Source organism: Peromyscus eremicus, chromosome 18, assembly GCF_949786415.1.
Source record: "Peromyscus eremicus chromosome 18, PerEre_H2_v1, whole genome shotgun sequence".
In the NCBI taxonomy this organism is placed as follows: Eukaryota; Metazoa; Chordata; class Mammalia; order Rodentia; family Cricetidae; genus Peromyscus; species Peromyscus eremicus.
In genome coordinates this window covers 37,313,832-37,341,343 of record NC_081434.1, presented here as the reverse complement: position 1 = coordinate 37,341,343, position 27,512 = coordinate 37,313,832, and the positions used below count along the sequence as shown (strand labels likewise).

The window sequence follows — 27,512 nt, the reverse complement described above, 5'->3', positions numbered from 1 at the left end:
CATCTCCTCATTTCTGGGCACAAAATCTGAGGCTCGGATGCCTTAAGACCAGGTTTTAGCATTGGTCTTTGCAATTATGAATGTCGTATTCTTTCTGCCACATCAGTAGTTATCAAGGTGCAGTGTATGTCCTTCCAACAGGACTAAAGTGGTATTGGAGACTCAACAAACTGAATGTTTCTGTCTTTTCTTCTTATAGAGGGTAACCGGGGACTGAGCACGAGGCTTTGCACATGCCAGACAAGCGTTCTATCACTAATATACCCTTAGCTACTTTTAAGACTTATTTTGCAACAGGGCCTCCCTAAGTTCCCTGGGAAAGCTTAAAACTTGAGATCCTCCTGCCTCAGCCCCTTCAGTAACTGAGATTACAGGCCTGCACCACAGAGCCCGACTACATTCTTAGTTACCACTGGTACACATATATCCTATATGTGATGTTTTATGTCAAAATGTAACCAGCATACCCAAGATGTGGTTTCAAAGGTGCAAAAAGGGAGTCCTATACAGAACCTGAAAAACTGAGAAAAGGGGTTTTCTTCAAGAGCTGAAAATTCTAAAATACCATGCTTTCTCTGGCAAGGCTGAAAACTGTAAAGAAAATGTGTCTCCTACCTCCACCAGACCCTGCAAAATCCTCACACACATGACACAGCCGTAATGTACCCTGGCTGCAGAAGGGATGAATATGTTCAGAGTTGATGTCAGGAAGATGGCAACTCCAAAGACCCTAGGGGACCAAAGCACTGTATTATTGGACAGGATGACGGTGGATGCAGTACTTCCGTCAAACATCAGAAAACAGCTTAGAGGTTCATGAACGGTCATGATGGAAATTAAGAGAAATTAATTCTGAGAAATAGACAGTATACTAGAATCTATTATGTCCCCAGCTAGTCCCTAGGCCGCTTTGATTCTCAGCTTCCAGTCCATGGACCATTTGTGGTCACATTCCTGAAAGCACAGGGATGCCCAACTTGCATGAGGCCCTAGAAGGCCACAGGATGACTGTGCCAAGGTGAATTTCCTGTAGACCTACATCCAACCAGGTTTCATCCAAGTGACCCTTCCTATTTGTGACTTCTGTGTGTTTGGGGCTGTGCCTCCTGCTTCCCACTCTGCTCTCCATGGACCAGAAGAGGATACTGACAATCCAGGAAAGAGCTGGAGACCTGTGACCGAGCTGTGAACTTGTCTCACTCCGTATCTCCTCACAGCTACTTACTCTCTCCACCTTACCAACACACACACACACACACACACACACACACACACACACACACACACGCACACACACACACATGATATATATACATATATATCAATCATATTACAGCCCAGGATATAGTTACATTCATACATTCGTGTAAATGAGACCAGTTTTGGAAACCAATACTTAACTCTCATAGATAATGTATTTAGGTGTTTTATTGTCTTTCTATTCTTTAGTTATATTCTCTTCTGTTCTTCTCTTTTTCAAATAAAATTCCTATTGGTAAATCACTATCACCATCTAAGTTGTGATTTCAGAGACTGAAAATAAACTGCCTTACAAAATTTGATATACTTCATGAAGATGACTTATGCAATGTCTCATGACAAATATACTGGAAAGACCTGGATATTTGGTCCACTCTTTTTCTGGACCATGATTCCGTCTATGGCATCTCCCCGAGATGGACACACTCTTCTCATGGAAGACATGTAGGGACAAGGAACTCACTTCCTTCATAGACGGTTCACTCTGTTCTGGAGGGACTGCACCCCATACCACTGCTAAAGCGTTTAGAATGTCACGAGCATCTTGTGGTGTAAAGACAAGTCCTCAGTGATCACATGACAGCACACCTGCTATGCTGGTGACATTAACATAAACACACGGAAGTACAGAACGCCACTACCTCCAAAACACGACTTAATCTACTGTCTCATTTCTCAGATGAGGAAACTCCCCCAGAAAAGGGTAGGAAGTGGTTCAGTAGAGATAATTCACTGATCCAGTGAGGGATCAAGTACGCTTCCCCTGACTCACAAATAATTATTCTTCTTACCACATAATTACTTAGTGAGCTACAAGGTAAATTACATTGGGGGGGGCAAGCAAACAAAAAACCAGTGCCATTTGGGATCAGTGTCTCTGAACTGTATCTGCCTTCATGGTTCCTGCTCTCCACTCTGCACCCCTACTCTGAGAACAAGCACAGAGACTTACTTAATAGAGGCACAAGGCCCTGTTATAGCCTAGGCAGTATTCATCGCGTCCACTATTCTTTTTTTTTTTTTCTCTCCCCAGAGCTGAGGACCGAACCCAGGGCCTTGCGCTTGCTAGGCAAATGCTCAACCACTGAGCTAAATCTCCAACCCCGGTGTCCGCTATTCTTACCGGTTAGCAGCAAACTTGTTTGAAATGAAGCCACCGGGAATCTGTGTCACAATATAACCCCAGAAGAAAGATCCATGGATAAGGCCCACCGTCTCTGGATCCCAGTTAAACTGCGCCATCTGAAAACAAGAAGCAGACGCAGTTGTGTTTGCAAGGGACAGCTGATACCATTTGTCACCATGTGACAGCATGTGGGGTCTTCCTTTTTCCGAGGATATTTCTGGAAGACGTCTTGATTGCTTGGGGTACAGCAGTGGGAATATGAAACAAAGGGTCCCTGGTCTTACACATTTACCTTCTAGTGAGAGGGAAGAGATGCACAAATTTAAGTACCTACCCACACGTGTGTAAAATGTGACATACCAAATAGCCATGTGTACTAAGGAAAAAATAAAACAGTTTGTGAAGGAAACAAGAAACACGTTCTGGAGTTAGCATGTGATTTATTGGGTTGTTCAGATGCCAGTGGGCTGACAACCTAACAGTAACTACACTCTTAGATCTCTCAAGTCCTTTTATTCTTTTCATCTTTTTAATATTTTTAAGAGCTACAGATGTATTTTAGTGGTTAAAGCACTCAATCTCCAAAAATGGAAAAAAAAATTATCATTGTATTGTCAAATGTATTTTGCTGGGGATGTAGGTCAGTGGTAAAGTAACTACCTTGCTGTGTGAGGCCCTAGATTTAATCCCCAGGATAAATAATAAACAAACAAATACTTCTTTTTGTCATTGTTTTAAGACAGGGTCTCATTATGTAACTCAGGCTGGCCTCAAACTTGTGATCCCCCAGCCTCAGCCTCCTGATTTCTGGGATTGCAGATATGCACCACCATGCCTGGATGAGTCTCAATTCTACCGGCTGTTAACTGTCCATGACACCATGTCCTTGTCACACTTTTCTCTCTGAGAAGATGGTGTTTCTGGTCTGTGAAAGGAATGATACCTATCAAAGAGCAGGGACTTGCTGAGAAGTAACTTTAAGAATCACCTAAGTCCCCCTGAATAATAAGGGCCAAACAAGAACTCGAACACTTTACTGACTAAGATAAGCAAATGGCCAATAGCCATACAGATAACCATTGGGAATTGGTAAATATCACTAATCTTCAGGGAAATACAATTATCTCATCATATTTGTTAGGATGGTTTATATATCCCCACACTGAGGTTTGTGTGTGTGTGTGTGTGTGTGTGTGTGTGTGTGTGTGTGTGTGTGTGTACATATACAAAGAGGAGGCAAAGGAGAATTGGTGAGAATGTGAAGAAACCGGAATGTTCTGTGCTGCTGATGGGAATGAGGGATGGTGCAATCATTCATAAAACAGTATAGAATTTCCCCACAAACTTAAAAACCAAAATAAAAATGTGACTCAACATTTATGCTTTGAAGAAGTATTTATCCAAAAGATATCAGTACTCTCATGTTCACAATATCTGAGCTATGGAAACAACCTGGATATCCACTGACAAATAAATTTGAACCGTGTGGCATGTGCTTTCAATGGAAAGAGGACATTATGTAATATTCAACAGCCTGGGTGGAACTGGAAGACGATGTCAAAGGAAATAAGCCAGACATATAAAGAGAAATCCTGGATGATTCCACCTACATGAAGTATCTGAAATAGCCAAATTAATAGAATTAAAGGGGGAATAGTGATTTTTCAGAGACCGGGGGTAGGGAAATGGAGAGTTATCAATCAATGGATAAAGTATTTCCCTCAAGCCAGTGAATAAGCTTTGGAGATCAACACTATACCTACAGTCAATGAGAATGCCTTGTACACTTAAATTTTTATCAAGAGGGCTGCTCTCAGTTGGACCAGCTGGCACAGGCCTACAGTCACAGCCACTGAGGAGGCTGAAGCAGGGGGATCAAGCTTAAGACCTACTTGGACTACAGAGTGAATTCAGGGCTAGCCTGGACAACTTAGTGAGAACCTGTCTCCAATGAAGAGTAAAATAATGGTGGGAACTATAGCTTAGAGGTTCTTTCTTAGTTCTTTCTCTACCCAAAAAGCTACCCACAATCAAAGACCTGCCACCTGAAAATGCAACTTTATTTGGAAACTAGGTCTTTGCAAGTGTGAAAAGGTTGAGGGTCTTGAAATGAGATAGCCAGAATTATCCAGCTGAACCCTTAATCTAAAGACAAGTGTCCTAAAAAAGGGGGAGACAGAGGGAAATGGGAGTCCAAAGAGAAGTCACATTGGGGATGGGGCTCTGGAGATGAAGGCAGTGACGGGGTGATTCAGTCATATGCCCGGTGCTCCTGCCATGGCCAGAGATGGCAAAGTCAAGGAGATACTCTCTGCAAGGGATAAGAGAGACAGGAGCTCCTGCCAACCCTTTGACTTCTGACTTCTGGTCTCCCCAAAACTATGAGAGAATAAATGTGTGTTGTTTTAAGATACCAAGTTGCGGTAATGATTGTCCTAGGAAGCTCACAGAGGTGCTTAATAGAAATAACCTTATTGATTTATTTTTTAATTTATTTATTTATTACGTATACAGTGTTCTGCCTGCTTGTATGCCTGTAGGCCAGAAGAGGGCACCAGACCTCATTACAGATGGTTGTGAGCCACCATGTGGTTGCTGGGAATTGAACTCAGGACCTTTAGAAGAGCAGCCAGTGCTCTTAACCTCTGAGCCATCTCTCCAGCCCATCTTACTGATTTATAAACAGTCCTTTTCGTTCCGTTACAATAAGGGCCGTGAGGGCTAGCAAAAGATCGCCAGGAGTGGTGTTTTGTGTCTCCCTGTTTACCCTCCTTCCGAGGGCGTTCTGTTTCCCTGGCCATAGGATACTTCCTTTCTGCCTGTGGCAGCTGATGGACACCAGAAGAGAGAGCCAAACCACGGGATCACAGGGTTCAGTTGTGGGGACAGAGAGAAGCCAGGTAAAAAAGCAGAAGGTAGTCTGTGAGGAGACATGGGAAACTGGAGCAGACTGGGAGAAGCAGTTGAGAGAGCCTGTGAGGCACACAAGCTAGAGACCTTAGCAAAGAACTTTCCAGTTCTCCCCTGAGGTAAAACAGTCTACATCTCCCACGGGGGCTATGTTCTTCTCAAGAATTACCCAAAGATGCCTTTCCTCCCTTGGGAGAGGGCATGCTGGACCTCAGTTCCCAACCCCCAAGATGGATCACCCACACCAGCTTCCACAGCCGACCTGCTTTCTGCACTTCATGGGATTCCTCTGGAGTCTTCTGCAATCCTCTTGTCAATCTGAGTCATTCTCACTGAGCTTCTAGTCTCTGTGACCAGCATTCCCTGACCAGGGCACAAGGACATCTTCTCCAAGGCCCAAGAGCTAATGAGCAATGAAGTCTGAAAGCGGCTCTGAGGAGAAGTCCATCACTGAAACCCTAAAGACTAAAGTGAGCAATGAGAAATAGTTGCAGAGTTCCTCAGTCTCCAGTTGTTTTTTGCTCAACATATGCCAGAGACAGTAACTGCGAATGCTTTAACTTATAAATTTTCGAGGAAGGAGTGCCAAGGGTTGAACCCAGGGCTTCACCTACGCTAAGCACATGCTCTGCCCCTAAGCTGCAACATCACAGCAACTCACGATGGTAGACTAAAATGTCACTATCCACACATCAGCTAAATCATCCCGTGTGACAATTGTAGAAAGCATGCCACGGACGTATTTGAAAGACTTAACCTGTTCACGGCAATTACCCTGCCCCACAAATGTGGCTTCCAAAACTATCTGTGGAAAATACCTAAACACCGAAACAGAAACACCAGCCATTTCTGGCTGATACCTAACTTGTGCTGTGTGGACAAGAGAACAGCCTGCCATACATTGGTGTTGCTTGCTAGAGTGTGATCAATTGTTGTTGTTTGTTTGGGGCGCGGTTTTTATTCTCATTATCAAGGGGATGGTTATTGTTTGGGGTCCTATTTGGGCATCAGACTTTTCCTTTTTTTTCCCTCTCTTTCATTGGTTTTAGGTTTGTTTGTTTGTTTGTTTGTTTTGAAACATGGTCTTGTTATATAACCTAGTTTGTCTTTGAACTCACTATTTAACTGAAGCTGGCCTTGAACTCAACCCTGTCCCCCTGCCTCAGTCTCCTGAGTACTAAGACTGTAGGCATAAGCCACCATGCCTAGTTCCTAAACTCCTACTCTTGATGCCAGACAGAATGATATGAAGCATATTTTAGATCTCGATCAGACCCTCTAGGCGACGTTACAGAAACTGGAGGGCCCACGTGAGCATTGCTCCTTCATGTGATCAAAATGTCTTCTCTCTGCCCTAATTTCTCACACTCGATTGACCCATTGGCTTTTCAGGTAACAGACGCAAACTGCATGTCGTTTGTGCTGCAGCAGGCAAGTTCTAATCAGCCAGCCTTGCTCTCAAAAGGCTGAAAGAATGCATGTGATACACATCTGAAACCCCACCAACAGTCCTTTTTTAAAATGCATTGAATGTTTCTCTCCCTTTGTCTCACCTCCTCACTCCACCACCATCCCCCCAAATAAACAGGCTATCTTTTTCAGACAGACACAGATGAGGCATCAAAAGCAGACTAAAGCATCTCCATGGTGCTGCTTTGCTCTGGCAGAACAATCTCTGAGAAAGAAAGAGGAAAGCCTGCATGCCGGCTAAAGACCTCTTTTTCACGAACTGACATCCAATTTCCCCAAGCCAGTCCTTGGCAGGAGACTGTTCTGGGTGATGCTAACAGATGTGACATCAAAGAGAAGACTGCCATGTTGTCAGCTGAGGAAACAGTACCTCCCATGTCCCTCCCTCAGAGTCACACAGCACTCAGAAACAGTCCAGGCTTCATGTTGCACAGTGTCTTCTTACTACGAAACCATGTAAGCAACACATGGCTTCCCAGACACCAAAGTGGGAAACTCTGATCTAAGCATGCATCCAAACCAGACATCCAGAGAACTACCAGGTGTCTCTCCGAGAAGGGCCAGTCTCTACCACAGTCACTTCATGCCCGTGTTCAATTCAGTGAAGCAGGCAGTTACAGGGCTGTCTACAGGGACATTTGTTCATCCTATAATTTATGAGGCCTACCTAGGTTAGAATAAAACTAGACTTATGTTTCTAGTATTCATTACAAAAAACAGTTTATTAAATAACATCGGTGCTTCAACACATCACCACCAGCCCGAGAACTTTTACCAGGCCTCTTTCCATTGGACAGTAATCATTCTGAGATCTGTGGAGGAATCCAGTGTATCCGTGAACTCAGATGGGGAAAAGACAAGGGCTTTTTTTCCAAACTTAATATATAATATTTTTATTAAGAGTTTGTTTTCATGAAAATATTTTGCAAAACAATTTCTTGATTTGTATAGTATCTGGGGTAAAACTTTGGAATAGAATGCTCTGGGATGAGTTGCTTTGGTTCGAGTTTCTAGAACATTCCATATCCCTGGAATTCCATGTAATGCAGCAAAGTTGTAGTCAAGTGTTTTAGTAAACCACAGAAAAGTCAGTACTTTTACCTTCACTACCTGCTGACTGAAATTTAGAATTTCTGAAAATATAAACACAAGTTAAAAACCTGGTAAAATTAGTCCCACTACTGTGTCCTGAGTGACAGCCAGAAACATGTTCAAATTACAGCATAGTTGTTGCCATGATCACAAAGTGCAGTTTATACTTCAATTAAAATTATAGCAATTTCGGAAACTTTGCTAGATTTTGCATTCGGATGTACTGGTAAGAAAGCCCATGATTGGGCTGGAGAGATGGCTCAGAGGTTAAGAGTACTGACTGCTTTTCCAGAGGTCCTGAGTTCAATTCCCAGCAACCACATGGTGGCTCACAAACATCTATAGTGAGATATGGCGCCCTCTTCTGGCCTGCAGGGACACATGTAGGGAGAACATTGTATACATAATAAATAAATAAATCTTTAAAAAAAAAAAAAAAAAAAAAGCCGGGCGGTGGTGGCGCACGCCTTTAATCCCAGCACTCGGGAGGCAGAGCCAGGTGGATCTCTGTGAGTTCGAGGCCAGCCTGGGCTACCAAGTGAGTTCCAGGAAAAGGCGCAAAGCTGCACAGAGAAACCCTGTCTCGAAAAACAAAAAAAAAAAAAAGAAAGCCCATGATTCTATATCATAAATTTAAATATGTTCTTCTACATTTTAATATAATCACCTCCCTTTATAATCCTTTGTCTACTATGCTAAGAATTTCAAACATTATCTTTGATCAAAGGTTCACCAGGTTGTTCACAGGATTCAAAGGGGTTTATAGCACAGAAAAGTGAGGGTCACATGTCTCAGTTCCTAACACACCATGATTCGTCTGTCTGTCTCCCTTGTTGTCCTTTACATACAGTGTTCCTTTTTCTTCAAACATCCTTCTTCCTACCCCACCAAATCTGTGTCTGGTTCTGCCATCACTTTCTCTGGAAAGTCACAACACCAAAATCTTGGTATGCTCACTCCTACAGGAGCCTAAGAATCTAGTGCAGCCATATTAACCTAGTAAGTGGCACACCAAATTGTCACATATACTTACATATGTCTCCTGGAGTCCAAGGTCCCTGTTGGTGTCATTAAGCATTCTTTCCCTGTCACCATGCCAGGGCCCAGTATGAGGTTGTCACTCTATATGTTTGTTACATCAATTCATGAATTGCTGTCTTTGCTTTTACACAACTATCACACACACACACACACACACACACACACACACACACACACACACACCCTCCTGCTTTAGCTCCATACTGACCTGAATTTCTGGCTTCCCATCCACATACACAGTGCTATTGTTGACCATTTCCACGATGGCCACTCCAAGGTTGCACCGAATCCCGAAGGAAATGCAGAATCCCAGCCCACTCATGATGGCGATGATGTACCGCTTGGGGATGCCACAGCAGCTGCAGTCACAGACTGGGAGACGTGGCCTGGATGTCTGCACGGGCCTTCCTTCTTCATCCAGCTCAATGTTATCTTCTTCTTCATTGGTCCCATCGATTTTTCTGCATCACACAAAGAATGGAGAGAGAATAAGAGCCAGTGTTCAAGGTGAGGGAGAATGCACAAAGTAAAAATAAAAATGGGGCCATGGAACAAATGGAAGAACCCCATGGAAGGGTGCAGCTTGTATTTTAAAAGTTGTTACCATCATCGTTATTATTAAAGGAGAGAGTAATGGCTAAAATGACTAATGCTCTGGACATTGCATTGGGCTTTCATGGCACCAAATCATCCAGACCTGCTGGGGTTGGCCGTGTGCCCCTGTCATCTCAGCATGGGGCAGTGGGGACAGGGGGGTCTCAAGTGCAAGCCTGAGGAACAGAGCAAGTCTGATTGCAGCCTGGACTGCAGAGTGAGGCCTTATAGAAAGAAGAAAAAAAAAAGTCTTTTACATTTCATTCAAACACAATGAGGCAGAGTACCCTTGTGGCATTTATAGAGGAGGAAATCTCACTTGAGGAGGCTTTCAAGCCCAGATTTCAAATTCTATGTCCTTAACAACATGACACCATGAATTCCTACTGAAAGAAAAATGGGACAACCACATGGCATGACCCAACCATTTGGGTCACAAAACCTTTATTTTAAGGTCACATAAACTTGTTAAGATGATATACAGAAAAAAAGCCACTTGCAGAATATTTTCACTGACTTCTATAGGCTCAAGGGATAGCATGTCCTTCTAACTAATTACTGTGTTCTAAAGCAGTGGTTCTCAACCTGTGGGTCGTGACCCTTTCACAGGGGTTGCATATCAGATACTTATATTACGGTTCATCATAGTAGCAAAATTACAGATATGAAGCATCAACGAAAATAACTTTATGGTTGGGGGGGGTCACACATGACATGAGGAACCACTTTAAAGGGCTGTAGCATTAGGAAGGCTGAGAACCACCAGTCTAAAGCAATAAAAGTAATTGAGCAAACAACACTATCAATTATGAAAGGAGAGTTGTTTGTGAACTGAGGAGATGGTTCAGTTGGTAAAGTGTTTGCTATACAAGCACGAGGAGACAAGTTTGGGTCCCCAGCAGCCACAAATCTAGACGTTCTAGAGCACGTCTGTAATCCCATTGTTGAGGTAGGAGGTAAAGGCGCGTAGACAAATTGATGAGTTCCAGGTTCAGCAAAGACTCTACCTCAAAAATAAGGTGGAAGGCAGACAAGGAGGCTCAGAAGGGAAAAGTACTTGCCAGGCAAGCCTGAGGACTTGAGGTCAATCCCCAAGTGCCCCTGGTGGAAAGAGAGAACCAAGTCCTAGAGGTTGTCCTCTCATTTTGACATGCACACAGTGGCAAGAACATGCACGTGCTCGCTCTCTCTCTCTCTCTCTCTCTCTCTCTCTCTCTCTCTCTCTCTCTCTTCTCCTCTCTCTAACAATGATATTTATAAACAAACACAATAAAGAATAAAGTGCATAGTTATTAAAGAAGACACTCAAAATCAACCTGACCTCCTCTCTCTCTCTCTCTCTCTCTCTCTCTCTCTCTCTCTCTCTCTCTCTCTCTCTCTCTCTCTCGCACACACACACACACACACACACACACACACACACATGGATACACACATACAACACAAGAAGAGCTATTTACAACCTGTGATACTATAATCCTTCTGAGTGTGATTCTCAGTTTTCATCAATTAATATAAGTAGCTAATATAATTAGTAACAAAATAGTTAATTTCCAAAACAAAAGTTCCCTTTCCGCACTGATGCATACAGGAGATGATTTTCACAGCTTCTTTTGCTAAGATTCGAAGCACATATATGGAAGAAAAACAAACAATCCTTGGATTCAAATCAGCAAAGCAGACATTTACTAGGCGCCTACTGCATGCCGGGGACTGTGCTGCTGGCGAAGAATAGTGATGAATGTGCCCTGTTCCCCACACTCCTCCCGCATTTACGCTGGTAGGGAAGGAAGACACACACGTACACAGTGATAGTCACTGGGTGACACACTGTAGTGTGATCTGAAGGTTTTCATAACCTGGCCCCCTCCCTTTCTGTCCACAGATAGCACGTGGTCTGAATGCTCCCCAGACACCCCCACTCCCTCCTCAATTTCCCTCAACACTTATCTCCCATGTCTAGTCCTGTCTTACAGTCTACTTCCTGGAAGACCCCAACGAGTATGCGCATCCTCTTGTACATGGTATCTGCTAAGATATCCTTCCCAAGGAGCCACACAACAGTATGGGGGTCATGGAAGTAATTCAAATGGTCAAAAAGGGGTAAGGATCCCCAACTGAAGAAAAGGTGGTCTCTTTGAGTAGCAGGACCCAGAGCTGCCTGACCTGAAGCCATTTCCTTATAACACAGCCCAGGCATAGACTGGGTGTCTAGATCTGGGAGGACACTGAGCACTGGGCCGAGTCTCCCTTGTGAAAAGTGATAGCTGACCTGCCGCTTTAAGAGACCACAGAGTCAGAAGCAAATGTAGCGACCTCTTGATCTGTCTGTGAGTCATTTGCTCAGCCTGGATGGTGGTGGGAAGACATCAAACTGATGAGGATTTAATTTTTACCAAGTAAGGGATAAAAATCAGATTGACTTGTTTCAAAAATATTAAAAAAAAAAAAATAGTGGGAAGGTGTAGCTTAGTGAAAGAGTTCTTGCCTGGTATGTATAAAGCTGTGGGTTTCGTTCTCCACGCTACCAAAAACAAAAACATAACAATGATAAAGTTAAAAAATAATTATACCAGGCCTAGTGAAACATACCTTTACTCTCAGGACTCTGGAGATAGAGAGAGGTATATTTCAGTGAGTTCAAAGCCACCCTCGGTCTACATAGTGAGTTCCTCAACAGCAAGAGCTACGTAGTATAACCCAGTCTCAGAAATAAAATAAATTACTGGGCTTTTGTTGTGTTTTGTTGTTGGTTTAGCTTGGTGTTTTTATATAGGCAAGCTCAAAGAGGAAGACTGAGAGACAAATCACCAGATAACCAGACAACCTATATGTGATGCCTAGCCGTGTGACTTTAGGCAGGTACCTTGGCTATTATGAATCTCCCATTTCTTCTTCTGTATAATAAATATAATATATTAGCCAGGCAGTGGTGGCCCATGCCTTTATTCCCAGCACTCGGGAGGCAGAGCCAGGCGGATCTCTGTGAGTTCGAGGCCAGCCTGGTCTACAGAGCAGGATCCAGGACAGGCACCAAAATTACACAGAGAAATCCTGTCTCAAAAAAACCAAATATATATGTGTGTGTGTGTGTGTGTGTGTGTGTGTGTGTGTGTGTGTGTATAATATGTTACAGAACTGTTAGTATTTTACACTACAAAGGATAAGACATTACAGCCAGTAAAGGAGTAAACATTGACTAAATGAGAGGAGGGTCTGTGCCATCCTTAGTATTTCATGTGTTGCTCTAGCTTCTGCTTTGTTCATTTTGTGCTAAGCACATTCTCTGCATCACCTGCCACTGTAAGATTTTACAATCCTCTGTCTGAATGCTTACTACATCAATTTAGAGAGTTTTTGCTTTCTTCTGTGTAGGGGGTGGAGAGTAAATATTCCACATCATGCATGTGTGCATGAATGAATGAAGACCTGCCCTACCTGGTGGGCTGTGAGCATGCAGAGGGCGGGAGTCATCTCCTTGTCTTTAGTTCCACAGTTCCTGGAGACAATGAATCCTCCTTCAACAGAGTGGAATTGGAGGTTAGCCCCCATCACTCCAGACTTGCAGCCCTTAGAGACACAGGATGAAAAATCTATTCATTCCCGCCCCCAAATAATCTCTACAGGAAGGATGGGGGTACGTTTGGTCAAGAATAAGGAAAAAAAAAAAGAATTCCATTCTTAAGGAATAGAGGGCTTTAATTATCCGTAATAGCTGTTTCCACCGCTCGGGTTTCTCTCCATCTTTGCCTGTGGTCCTTCTTTTAGATTAGAGAGTCTTCATTCTTCCCAGGAGGACAGCCAGCATTGTTGATTCTCCAAATATAGAAAACTGCAGACGGGGCTGGGGCCCTTTACGCGCTAGGGAGGTTCCTTCCATTGTTCTCGTGTGCAATTGTCCAGTAAGCATCTAAGCCCTGGGGTCTGACTGCGCAAGATATTCTGACCAGCCTTCGAGCATTTTCAGAACAGTTAACTCGTCAGCGAGTCCAAATGTTCTGTGGAGTGTGAAGAAGGTTTTGCACTTGGGAGGAAATTGCTCAATATCAATCACACACACTGAGTAGAGCACACAGATCACTTAACGAGTGTTTAAATTCCACTCACTTGCCAGTTTGGGGCAAGTATTTCTGGTGAGATCCCAAGTAAGAGAAGGGTAAGTCCTCTCAAGACTGTGTTGTGGACTAAAGGAGTGTATACACACACACACACACACACACACACACACACACACACACACACACACACGTGTGTATATATATAGTTATTGTTTGGATGTAAAATGTTCTCTGCAGGCTCATATGCTCAAACACTTGATCCCTGGATGTCAGTGTTATCTGGGGAAGTTGAGGAACCTTTAGAAGGCCCAGTTGGAGGAAGAGACTCACCAAGTGGCCTAAACCTTGCGGTCCAGAACCCAGCCCTGCTTCCTGATCTACCCAGATGTGAGCAAGCAGCCTCACACTCCGACCTCCACGGCCACAATCCACTCCGGCCACCACGCCTTCCCCACCATGTACCTTCAAGCCGGGAGCCAAAGAAGACCTCTCCTCCCTTTAAATTGCTTTTTGGAGGGTATTTGGTGACAGCGGTAATCCAATCAGCAAGACGTATACTTTAAAAATAAAAGTTCACAGGTGCCTGGAGGGGGAGTGGCGGTCAGTGCCTTCAACTTCCCCTGTCTCAGCGAATAGCCAGCCACTCACTGAGCATATGGGAAAAACAAACAAACAAACAACAATAACAGTTCTGGGGCAAACGTGCCTCTGCAAGAGGGCAAATAACACCGATTAGTAGGACAGCCAGGATAAAACGCCGCAGAAGGGGGGCTTCAACAAGTGTATTTTGTCACAGCTCTGGAAGTTGCAGGTCCAAGGTTAAGGTTTGGGCCAGCCTGGTCTCTTCTGCATCCCCTGCTTTGGCTTGCAGATGGACTCCTGCCCCTGGTGTCCTCACACGGCCTTTCCTCTACACCTCCATGTCCCTTAAGTGTTTCTAAATGCCTCCTTATGAGGACACTGACATACTGGATTAGGATCCACCATACTATCCATCAGTTTCAGAGATTCCGAGGTCAGTCTATGCTGTTTTGTACTCTCTCTCTTTGCTGCCCCCTCTTCCCAGCAGGGTTGCTGTTTCTGCCCCAGTGTGAGTGTTTGAAAACTTAGTCTCTGTGTGTCGTCGCTGCTTTTCATTCTAAGACCTTATGCCACTGGTGACATGCCAACAGCTCTGCAGCCATATCTGGCCACATCTGGCATGCGTGGTGTGCATGTGCGCAGCTGGAGAGTATTTGTGGGATCTGGATTAACTGCCAGAGTTTAAAACTCATAGGTTGGTCTGGAGATAATGGAGTTTGGGTTTATTTTGAAAATTTTGAAGACCTAGAATTGTTAAGTCCACACTCTCTCCTGGCTGCAAATGGGTCTCCCATGTGTTGCAGTCCCCACTACTCCCTATTGCCATACTATATACTCACAGGACACTTACAGCTAAAACTCAAAAGAAAAAAATATATTTAGTATTTTTAACCCACGTCACTGTCAAAAGTAGAAAAATAAAAATCACATTTAGGAGCAGATAAATTCAGTAAACTAATGTTATCCACAGCTGCCCAGTGTCTTAACTGCCTCTTAAGATTCTGATCTTGAAGACAAAACTGCTTTACCTGGAGTCTCAGGTAGTCTCAGGAGGGGTGAAGAGGAGGAGGGAGGAGGAGGAGGGGGGAGAAAGGAGGAGGAGGAAGAAGAGGAGGGAAGAGGAAGAGAAGGGGGAGGGGGAAGATGAGGAAGGGGAAGGAGGAGGAGGAAGAGAACGAGGAGGAGGGGGAGGAGGGTAAGAAGAGGAAGGAAGGGGAGGGGAAGAAGGGGGAGGAGGGAGGAGGAGGGAACAAGAGGATGGCAGAGGCAGGAAGAATGACAAGGACAGTAGTGGCTGTGCAATGGAGAAGGGGCCATGCTCTGTGGTCACTGCCAGAGGACTTGGAAGCAAATTATAATTGGTACCAACAGACAGGAAGAGGGAGTAGTGATGTTCCATCCAGAACAACCTAGAGGCATCACATAGCACGTTGTACACTGCTTTTCTTCTGCAGGTAGAGCACCCAGGCTTGGACCTGCTTCCCTCACTTCCAATCCACTTTATCAGTCTGTTGATTGCAACTAAAGCCCTTTGAGTGACGGAGCGTGCTGCTGGATGGAAGTGGAGAGCGCTTCTGTGTGTTGATACATTAAGTACGTCTGTGTCCAAAATAAACACGGCCTGTGTGGGTTCTTTATGTATTGCACTTAAAAGAAGCATTTAAAGAATTTAGCTATTATAGATATGCATTGGAGAATTTGGAAAAATACTAAAAAAGAATCTTGAGACCAGAAAATAAAGCCAGGGACAGTGGCCTACGCCCTTAATAAAAGCTACTCAAAAGACGGATGAGAGGACTGAGCCCAGGAGTCTGAGACTTGGCAATAACATAGGGAGATCTGGTGGGGTGCTGTGCAGGTCCTGTCCCATGAGCCTATGACCCCAGCTACTCAGAAGGCTGGTTTAACGTCAGCCTGGGCTATTGGCCTTGTCTCAGCAGCAGGGTAACAACAAACTTCCAGGACTAGCGCATAGCCCTAGAGTAGAGCACGTTTCACAGGAGCAAGGCCCCGAGTTCATTTGCTGGGAAGAGAAGGAGGAGGATGAAGGAGAGATCCGCCTGGCTCTGCCTCCCAAGTGCTGGGGTTAAAGGCATGCGCCACCACCACCCGGCTCCTCCATCACATTTTCTTATGGACCAGCTGTCTTTCCATAAATTGTAGCTCAGGCTCACCCAAACTCCTTGACTCACTCTGCTTTTAGAGAGCGCTGCCCCACAGAGGTAGACTAAAATGAAGCAAGAGGGTCAGGGAAGTGGGTGAGGGAAGGGAGGTGAGCTAGGATAGCTCTCCTGGGAAGAGGGGTGTGCGAAAGCCAGGAAAGAAGTGCCAGAGAGCTACATAGTACCCAGTGGACTGAAGTAGAATTTCTGGGGACACTGTGAGCTTTGGTGAAGTGTGATCTGACATGGCTTAATAGAATCACCTGGTGTAGCCTAAGGTCATGCAGATAAAGGATGTCACAACAGTTGGGACCCAGGCTCACTTGATCTCAGAGCATCTTGAATACATAGTTCTTTGTTGATGGGACAGTAAGTCATGTGTAGCACATCTGTTTATTACACAAATGCAACACTAGCCTGCGTGAGGCCCTGGGTTCAATTCCCAGTATCCCCCTATGCGCGCGCGCGCGCGCGCGCGCACACACACACACACACACACACACTCATACACATGCATACACATTCTCACACACACTCATACATACACTCACACATGCATGCACACGCATGCATACACACTCATACACACATACATTCTCACATACTCACATGCACGCACACACTCATACACACATACACTCACACACACAGTCATACATACACTCACACACACACTGGTGATGTCGCAGAAGCAGAGTGTAGAATAATGGCCATCAGAGGTTAGGAAGGGAAGAGAAAGAAGGGGGGCATGGGAGGACAGCAAAGGAGGTGACCATAGTTGATAGTAACTTATTATCTATCTTCTAAAGAGGCTTTCCCTAATGCAAAGAATGCTGGATGCTTAAGGAGCTGGGAATGCTAAATTACCTTGATATGAAAATTACATTGTAAATATATTGAATCACACACTATATGAATATGCACAATTATTGTGTCAATTAAAAATAAAGTGGCAAGAAGAATTTGGTCATAGAACTTCTGGTCTGAAGCCCAGGCTGCATTACCTGTAAGGTCTGTGCCCTCAGACAGTTTACTCAACCTCTTGATTTCTTCATCTATAAAACTGAAGCAGTAGTAGGGGCTTTTAATAGTATTAAATAAATGCCAGTGTCTGGAATATGGTATGCATTTGCCGTAATTATTATCTTTTTATAGATGAACAATCATGGGATGCCCTCATCATCACTGAAGCTGAGCACATTTGCATGCCAATTTGGGGACATGCCTTCCAAGTCCAGGGCCTTCTGTGTCCACCAGACACTCCCAGGCTCCACTGTAAGAGCGGGCATCTTCGTTCACTCCACACTTCTAAACTATTATTATGCCTTTGGCTGAGCAATTGTTCAGCAGCTTCTTTCCAGAAGCCACTCCCCGGGAAGAGCTAATGATGCCTGCCTGTAATCAACCTCATGCGTGAACTCTCAAAGGCTCCCCTGCTTGGCGGCCACTCCCCTAACCAGGAGGAGCAGTCCATGATTTAAAAAAAAAAATCTCAAGAATTCCATTGAGATGGCACTCTCAGTCTTAAATATTATGGCAGGACTGTGCCTATAATTCCCTTCCCCTGAGGAGTTAACAGCAGGGCTTCTACCTTCCCAATGCCCTTGTAAACAGAAAACCGCTCTTGCTTTGTTTTACTGTTCAGCTTAGATGCTATCACCTGCTTTTATGCGAAAAGGCGGAAATGTCCCCCGTCTGCTGGACTCTTGGAAGGACACTTTGCAAACAATCATCTTACAGACTCGTGGCAGAGCTGGTCTGCATAATTATGACGCAAAGACAGCTAGCGATCACAGCTCAAGTTCTAATCTTCCCTCTTTGCCCTGCCAGCAATTTCCCCCAAGCCGCATCCCCCCCTCCCCCGCCCCCGCCCCATGAACACACTGAATCTTGGGTTTGGCTTGTCTATTCTAAAGCCATCCCATATTATGTCAGCAATGACACTGTCCAGCATGTGTTTAGTGTGCTCTCCACCTAGCCTTGCGCAAGCTGTTCTATGGTACAGGTCTCCAGGCAGACAGTTCTCAACCTGTGGGTCGCGCCCCCCGCCTCTGGGGGTCGCATATCAGGTATTTACATTATGATTCATCGCAGTGGTAAAATTACGGTTATGAAGCAGCAGCGAAATAATGTTATGGTTGGGGGTCGCCACAGCATGAAGAACTGTGTTAAAGAGTTGCAGCAGCATTAGGAAGGTTGAGAACCACGGCCCCAGGCACTTCTCAAAGAGCCTCAGACGCCCACAGTTCCATTTCCAGGTAAGGCTGTGTGACCTGGAAGTTCAGTTATGAACCTGAGCCAGCTGACTCGGTACACTAAGTTCTCTCCATGTGCGTCATCCTGCCAAAGTGTAGAAACAGCTCGTAGGATAGACATTTCCTATTTTCAAAAAAATGATACATTTTCAAAAAAAGCAATCAGAGGAAAGTTGCTTAAGATTAAATATGTTTATAATGAGATAGGAAACAAACACTCCTTCTTCTTATTGATGAAATCTAACGGATAATAATTGAGGGCAAAATCTGACCATACGTCACTCAGGGGAAGAATGAAATCATGGGACCTCAGCTTAACTGAGGTTCAAAGTTACCATTTCTGATGACTCAGTACTTTGGGTCAAGTCTTCACAAACTCGAGGGTGTGGCTACAGAGGTGACCCTGGCCCAAAGTCAGCGTTTCATTCCTGACATTGCCAGATTTCTCTGCTAGCCCTTGGGTGAGCTCATTACACTGTGAGCTATCTTTGCACATTTAGAATGAAGTGAGGGCCACCACAATAAGATGCCACCTGGAGCGAGGGCAAGCAGAGGGACGAAACACTCCTTTAAAAACATTATAGTCATTTTCTATATTTGTCTGGTTCCTGTGCTATCACTGAGACAAGTTTTCATCTGCACTTGATGCTCTGGCATCTCAGAGGGAAGCCTTTCTGTTTTTAATTACTAAAGGAAGAAGGCTGCTCAGTCCATTCCTCTTCTGGGAGGACCCCTGATCCGGAGTAACACAATTACAACTCAGCACCAAGAGGAACATATGGGGAAAAATACAAGAGATGGGAAGAATCTCAGACACCATCCAGATTACCCACAAGTGACCTTTTTAAGCACTAAAGCTTTGACATTTGTGTTAAAAAAAAAAAAAGTAAAAGAAGAAGCCAAAACACATTTTTCACATGAGGACTAGAAATAATTATTCAAACACACCATATATATATATATATATATATATATATATATATATATATATATATATATTCACATTTCCTATATTGAGAAATAACACAATCATGTTACTGTGCACATAAGGACTACTGATTAATTCATCCACAAAACCTGAGAAGACATTTACTATTATCTAAAAAAAAAAAAAAAGAACAAATGAAAATGTGACAATTCATTCATACATGGCAAACTCTCCTGCTATTAGGAATATATTTTACATTAAAATATTTATTTGGGGCACAGACTAAAATCTCTTTGAATTCACTGACAGTCTTTAAATTTTCCCACTGCCCCTACATACAGTTTTCTGTCCAATGTTTTAAGTTGCCATCTTCAAACTACCTCGCAACCACTCTCCTTTTTGAGAATGATATTATGAAGAGCCGTTTCATATATTTTTGTGTTGTATATTTTGTGTTTAAAACCAAAAGGAAAAAAAAAACTACTGCAAAAAATATTTGACTATCAGAGTGAACATCTCAAGTTATTTCAGCCCAAAGCACAACTATATCATTACTATTGAGTTAACATGAAATACTGCCTCCAAAAATTCTTTTTGATTTGATGACAAGCATAGCATGTATAACAATACCACCAGCTGTGAGTACTAGTCTTAACAGGTAAACAGAGTGCTTGACTTGGTGTTTTCCGAACTTGAGCTAACAACACTCCCACCCCCATCCTGGTGTTGGGGATGGAACCCCGGGACTTGAGCATGCTAGGCAAAACCCAGTACTTTCTGATGCATCTTTTTGTCTCCAAGCATAAATTTGGCTCTAGAAGAAACCCCAGAAACCATCTAATGTGACCCACCCCCTTTCCCATTAAAATGCGGTTTTATAAACACAACGCAAAATATCTCAGACGGTGGCAATCTGAGGGCACTCAGAAATAAGCCTCAAGTTTGAGTTCAGAGTTTACCTTCGTAAGATCCCCAGCGAATCTCCCACAGCATTCTTCACGCCTTCCTTCCCAGGTTTCAGAATTTTCTCTTTGAAGGTATCAAATGCTTTAAATGGCATTTTGAATCGGGGTGAGGGGCACCTCTGAGCCCTCCGCAGGCGGCCTCAGGAGCTGTCGTCCTCTCTCATCTCCAGCTCAGGGGCATTGTGCTTGCCCTTGAGAAACACTCCAAATTCAGTTCTCATGGGGGGAAACTACTTGAAATCAGAAAGAAGGGGAAGCCCAGCCCAGGTGTTCCAAGAAGAGAGAAAACCCTCTCCTCTTGCTCCAGAATAAACAAGGCTGGGGTGGGGAAGTAGGTGGGGAGGGGGGGAGGGTTGCTAGTTAGGAATCCAGCCCCTTGCAAAAGCTACAGGCTGAACAGCCAGCAGCCTGTGGCCGCTGTCTTGGGCAGCCACACTCAGACTGAGCCCAGCCCGTCTCCCTGGCTGCAGCTGGAGAAGCTGAAATGTGCTCCGGTGCACATGGGGTCCTGAGACCAGCAGCAACAGCAGCCTCGGAGGCCAGCTCCAGCCCCTCCTGCCTCCCTCAGCTTGCTGCGGCTGCTGTCAGCTTCTTGCCCGGAGTGATGCTGTAGAAACCAGCACAACACCTGCCCCTTTATTAATGGGCTGTCAGCCAGGGCAGGAGCCCAGAGTGAAGTTTATGAAACATTTACAAGCCCTCTCCTTTTCTGAGGTCCAGCCCCACACACAGGCTCTCAGTCACCACTTCATGCCTTTTATTCCCTTCAGGGTAGCGGGAAGGCAGCTTTTCAGCAGTGGCACAAGCTTGGATGTTGTTCAAGGAACCTGCTGCACTTTAGGCTCAGTGCATACCCCAGGCCACAGCGTCTATGAGGGGTGATGCACAGATGCCTTTAGGACTAAGCAGGGACACCTGAGTTTGTCCCACAGCCTGCTCTGACTTCCTTGTCACTTGTCTCAAGATAAGTAAAAGCTTCATTGCAGCACCTGAAACTTCTCCAGGGACCCTGCCCCCCTGTTCCTTTCCCTCTGCTCTCCATAGCAACCCTAGCTAGAACTCAGCGAGCTCCCTTTTGCTTCGGGGGTTTCCTCAAGGGATACCCCTTGCCGAGGTAACCTTTCTTGCCCCTTCTACACAGCTTCCAGAGATTCCTGTCTCTCAGAGGCATCGTTTCAAAGCCTCATAGACTGGGAGAACTGGCCGTCTTCCATGCCACCAAACTGCCTGGACCTGGAAGATAGTGGTTGTGGCCTAACCACCTTCTGGGCCTTCGTGTGGAAATAGCCAGTTGCTTCCACATTACGGGCTTCAAGATGATGCCTCCATTACTAATGCTGCCGTGAGGAAACAGCTTTGTCTTGGAAGCTCTGATGCTCCAAGCCCAAGATTGCTGTGAGACACCCCATGCGTGGGTAGACCCTCAGGATCCCAGCAACTATTTCCACAAGGCTGCATGTGTTCTCTACACACTGCAGTCCAAATCCTTCTCCAGATCTGAACTGGCTTCAATTAGCGGTGGGTCTTAAGAGGCTCAGGAGAACTAGTGCCTCCCAAAGTCTTCCTGTAGTCAAAGCTGTATTATGCACTCCCCCCACACACCATAGTAATTGCCCTACTGTGGCTTATGTGCAGTGATTTCTTGTTTTTCCCAATTGTAGTGACGGGAAACTGAGTCAAAACGAAGTTAGCTGGGTCTGAGATCACACAGCTCATTATTAGCATACCCAAACAGCATTGTCTCTTTCTTCCAAAGTGGACAGTACAATGAGTCTTTGTAAAATTTACCAACTTGTATACTCATCTCCATGAAGCCATTTTAGAATATTTCTATCACCTACCTAGATCTCTCATACTCACTGTTAATTTAATCTCTATCCACACACACACACACACACACACACACACACACACACACACACCCCTTCTGGCCCTTGCCAGTCACACATGTACTGTTTCTGTAGATTTACCTTTTCTGGCCATTTCCTATCAATAGAATCGTGTGTGATTTGGTCTCTTGTGGCTGGCTTCTTTCAGTATGTGAGATGTCCAACTGACAGCATGTATCAGTTCCTTTTTGCTGTTACTGACATTTCATTATGTGGATATACTGTAAATGTATAACATATACAGTAACATTTCATTGTATGGATACACCACACATTGTCCATCTATGGATTTATTGATGGGCATTTCGCTATTCTTATTTTGATTGTTAAGAATAAAACTACTATGAAAATTTGTATATGACTCTCTGTTTTTATTTCTCTTGGGTAAATGCTTAAAATTCCTAGGTGATATGAAAATGTACATTTCACCTCTTAAGGAATCGCCAAATTATTTTCAAAATGGCCAAAGTATTTGACAGTCCCTCTAACACATCTGATGGTTCCCATTTCTCCATATCCGTGCCAAGGTTTGCTGACGTTTTTCAGTATAGCCATTGCAGTGGGTATAACAGCATCCCACTGTGCTTTTGATCGGCATTTCCCTGATGACTGATGACACTGACCATCTTTTCACATGCTTAGGAGCCATTGGCATCTTTTTGTGTGGGGGGAGGTGAAATTTCTATTCAGACACTTTACGTATTTTAAGTGGGTTTTGTCTGTTGATTAATAATGCCGTGGGTATGTGTTCTGGGCACAGGGTCTTTGTGAGATAGGAGTTTTGCAAATGTTCCCTAGTCTGTTTGTCTTTTCACTTTCTCCCTTCTCTATATATGTTGAAGTGATGAGGTAAAAATTGACCCATTTTTTTTTCTTTTACGAACTTTGCTTAAGCTGTTCTGAGTCCTCACAGGTTTTCTCCTGTGTTTCATTCTCTGAGCATTATTGTTTCAGCACTTAAGTTTGAGTCCATGGCCCCTGTTGAGTTCATCTTTATGCAAATTCGTCATGTGAAGATCCAATTGTTTTAGCATCGTTTGTTAGGAATGCTATTCTTTCTTTTTTTAATGCATGTGTGTGTGCATGCATGTGAACATGTGTGCATGTGCATGTGGAAACTAGATGACAGCTTTGTATCATCCTCAAGACACCCTCCACCTCCTCTGAGGTAGGGTTTCTCACTGGCCAGCAGTTGACCTAGTAAGCTAGACTAGCCAGCCAGCAGCTCACCTAGGAGGCTAGACTAGCCAGTCAGCAAGCCCTAGGAACCCTCTTGCCTCACCTACTCACTGGGATTACAAGTGCATACCACCGGGCTGGGTATTTACACATGGTTTCTGAAGACTGAAGTCAGGTCCTCATGCTGAAAAGCAAATGCTGTAACAGCCGAGCCATCCCCTCAGCCCAGAAATGCTCCTTCCCCCAATGAATTGCATTAGCACGTTGATTTTAAATATCAATTGAACAAGACTGTGAAGATCTTTGCACTCTGAATTTTGTTCCATCAATCTGTATGCCTACTTAATACATCAGTATCACACTGTCTTGACTCTCGCGTTATAAGCTTTGGATGAGAAAAATGAAAAGTCCTTCAGTCCTTCAACTTTGCTCTTTGAAAAAGTTGCCTTGGTCCATTCTAGATATTTTGCGTATGAGCTTTAGGAACAGCTTTTCAGTTTACACACACACACACACACACACACACACACACACACACATACATACACACACACCTGCCCAGCCCTGTGCTCTTAAAGGGATATTTTCTTGTCACCAGCCTTGCTAATACAATCCTGCATGGTACAGAGCCTGAAGGCCCCAGGAAACCACATGTCTTCTACCATCTATCCCCTCAAAGATCATTCATTTGTCCAAAGCAAAGGCAAGCCAATAAAACATGATAAGTAGTCTCTTCCACAGAAAACACCCCTTAGCAGAGCTTCTATGTACTCTCCAACTCCCAAATAGTTTCAGGCTACTTATATCTTACATGCTGGGAGCAGAACTCAGCAAAGACCGCATGAGTCTCTAAGGGCCTGGTCTCTGAGAGCACCAGCCATTCCTGCCGAAAGCACTGGACATGAGTCTGTTGGTGCTGTGGACGGTTGATGATAATAATCACTATGATGTTTGGAACATTTTCCAGGTGCCAGACTTCAAGCACTTACTATTCACTGGTTCATTTAATCCCCACAATGACCCTGAGTAGGCTCTATCATTATGTGGCACCCAATGAGAAAATCGAGGCACAGAGGGTTTAAATAAACTTGCTGAGGCTCACACAGCTAAGAAACTTAGCTGCTGGGATCAGAGGCCTGGCTTTAGAACTCATCTCTTAACTCTGTATAGACCTGTTGTTTGAGCATGCAGACAGTGTTCTAGTTTGGATTGGAAGTGCCCACAAAAAAAAAAAAAAATTGCAGTTAAATTATAATCTCCAAAATAAAGATATTTAAAATAGGCCTAATTAAAATGAAGTGCTGAATGGTGTTGACATAATTTGCAGAACTTTATCAGGTTTTATAACTTTATAAGTAATACAGGAAAATATTTCTCTTACAAACTTCTGCATCATTAACATTTTACTAAAAAATGTAGAAAAACAGTCTGTGTATGGCTATGACTATACATGTTAAAGTTCTATTTGAAGGAAATACAATTCATATGAATTTTTTTGTTTTTAATGTTTGAGACAGGGTCTCACTATGTAGACCAGGCTGACCTCAAACTCACAAAAACCAACCTGCCTCTGCCTCCCAAGTGCTGGACTAAAGACATGTGCCACCACCACACGGCGCTGTATGGAATTTTTTAAAGTTATATTGTATCTCAGTGAGCCAGGGGCTGTCTCCCTTTGCTATAATTCAAAACTTAAAGAGTTGTACTTGGTTCTACCAATTTCCATTCATTGTGACACACAGGAAACTTAATTTTTAACTAATTATCTTTCAAAATTGTGTGCTTTCTAAGTCATATAGTTATACTATTGATTCCACTTCATAATTTTTTTTTTGCTATAGGATACTAAAATTCCCATTGAAAGATGGGGGGGAAAGGCAGCTAAATAAAGAACTAAACAGCAAACCAATAAAAAAGCATTTCTCTATGGCCTCTGCTTCAGTTCCTACCTCTGGGTTCCTGCCTTGAGTTCCTGCCCTGACTTCCATCAGTGATGGATTGTAACCTGGAAAGTAAGATTAAATAAACACTTTCCTCCCTCACAACCCAAATGTGTATGTGCTAAAGGCCTGCTCCTCAGCTTGGTGTTACCAGTCCTGAGGAGGCAGGGCCAAATGGGAGGTCTTTAGGTCATTTGGATGCGTGAAGAAAAATGTGGAGCCCTGATCCTTTCCTCTTTTTCTTTTGTTTCTCAGCCAAAAGGTAAGTGATGTTGTTCTGGTACATACTTTCACCGTAACATTCCATCATAGACTCAAAGAAAAAGGACCCATTGATCATTAACTAACGCATACAAAATCAGAAGCCAAAATAAATGTTCTCATTTATTGGTGGGTTACATTAGCTATTCAGCTGTAGGAGCAGGAAGTTAGGACTCACATGACCAAACTTCTCAGGACTGAGCTCATTTTCTTCACAGATTCTTTTCTTCCTTTTCTTGAGGGTCTTCTGGGTGGCTTTTTAGGTGACAGTGATACCGTGTAAACAATGGTATTTCCCTTAAAGAAACAAAGAAACCTGAACGAGGGAAGAGTCCCTCCGGTGTAAGCGAGGATGCAGGCAGCAGCCTGCAGCCTGCAGAGAAGAGTGGAAGAGGACTTCTATGTGACAGGGGGGTGGCAGAAGCTTTCAGGATGTGACAGTGAAGCCAACCAAAGCACGTGGAAACAAGGGCATCGTGCAGAGCTTGCAGTGTGTGTCCTGTTGTATGAACTTGGTCATGTGGGAATCTGGTGCACCTTACTGCGCACCTAATGGTAGTTAAGTTTATAGAAGTTTTTTTTTTAAATACAACAGGGTGCTAGTGTTCAAGATTGCACCCTAACACATTTGTTTTCATTAAAGTGTTTGGACTGAAATTAAACTAATAGTAAAGTGAAAATAAGTTAACACATGTGGTGATATATTGTGTACCCCAATACATTATGTACCCAATAAACTTATCTGGGGATTAGAGGACAGAGCCAGCCACTAGATTAGACATAGAGGCCAGGCAGTGATGGCACACACCCTTAATCCTAATGGGAGGCAGAGATCCATCCGAATCTCTGTGAGTTCAAGGCCACAGTGGGAACAGAGCCAGGCAGTGGTGGCACAAGCCTTTAATCCCAGCACTGGGAAGGAAGGAAGACGGCAGGACACAGAAAGGTATATAAGGTGTGAGTAAACAGGAACTCGCTCTCTTTAGACTGAGGATTTAGTAGAGGTAAGAACTTGTGGCTGGCTCTGCTTCTCTGATCTCTCAAGCTTTCGCCCCAATAGCTGGCTCTTGGTTTTTTATTAATAAGACTGTTTAGCAATTCCCGTTACAAACACAAAGCATTGATTTCCTAGATCCTGACTTAGGATTTTTACCATCGCCCCCAGACTGGATGAGATACTCCATCAGGAGGCTAATCCTTATCTTTTCAGTTTCCTGGTCTCACTCTTAGAAACTAGAATAGAAAAGAGGGTATAATAGAGATCATCAAACAAGCAATCATTCCCATTTGACAGATAAGGAATCTGAAGTCTATTCAAGAATTTGTCCAAAGTTAGTGCTTTTTTTGTGAAGCAATATGTAAACCTAATGACAAATTCTGTTTACTCTGCCAAACTTCTCTCACCAATTTCACTGGAGTCCAGTCAGTGCTGGAGTTTGATTAACGTGGACCTCAAGAATTTACTTAGAAAAAGACTCTCTGGGAGGGATGGAGATGCCATAAATACAGTAGTCATGTATGAAATTCTCAAAAAAGTACCCATTTTAGGAGTACTGCTCAGCAGAGAAAAACAATGACATCATGAAATTTGCAGGAAAATGGATGGAACTAGAAAATACCATCCTGAGTGAGGTAACCCAGACTCAGAAGGACAAACATGGTATGTACTCACTCATATGAGGATACTAGATATAAAGCAAAGGGCAATCAGACTGCAACCCAAAGATCCAGAGAGGATACCTAGCAGGGGGGACCCTAGGATGACAGTGGCTTATAATAAGTTTTGGTTTTGCCCAATCA

General features: G+C 43.9%; 1 protein-coding gene across 2 annotated transcripts in view; it reads right to left on the bottom strand.

Annotated features, from left to right (window-relative positions):
• The window catches only part of Slc17a8 (solute carrier family 17 member 8), a 50,782-nt gene extending 24,780 nt beyond the window's left edge, over positions 1-26,002 (bottom strand). Inside the window, exons 1-4 of one of the 2 annotated variants that reach the window (XM_059245445.1) lie at positions 25,891-26,002; positions 9,108-9,360; positions 2,384-2,502; positions 616-730 (exon numbers count right to left, since the gene is read on the bottom strand). In XM_059245445.1, coding sequence (XP_059101428.1) covers positions 616-730; positions 2,384-2,502; positions 9,108-9,360; positions 25,891-25,919 — 516 coding nt within the window. In that variant the 5' untranslated portion in view covers positions 25,920-26,002. Of the gene's footprint in view, positions 1-615; positions 731-2,383; positions 2,503-9,107; positions 9,361-20,437; positions 20,737-25,890 lie in introns of those variants that run through there. The other variant, XM_059245447.1, reaches the window with a different exon arrangement.
• Positions 26,003-27,512: the final 1,510 nt, after the last annotated feature.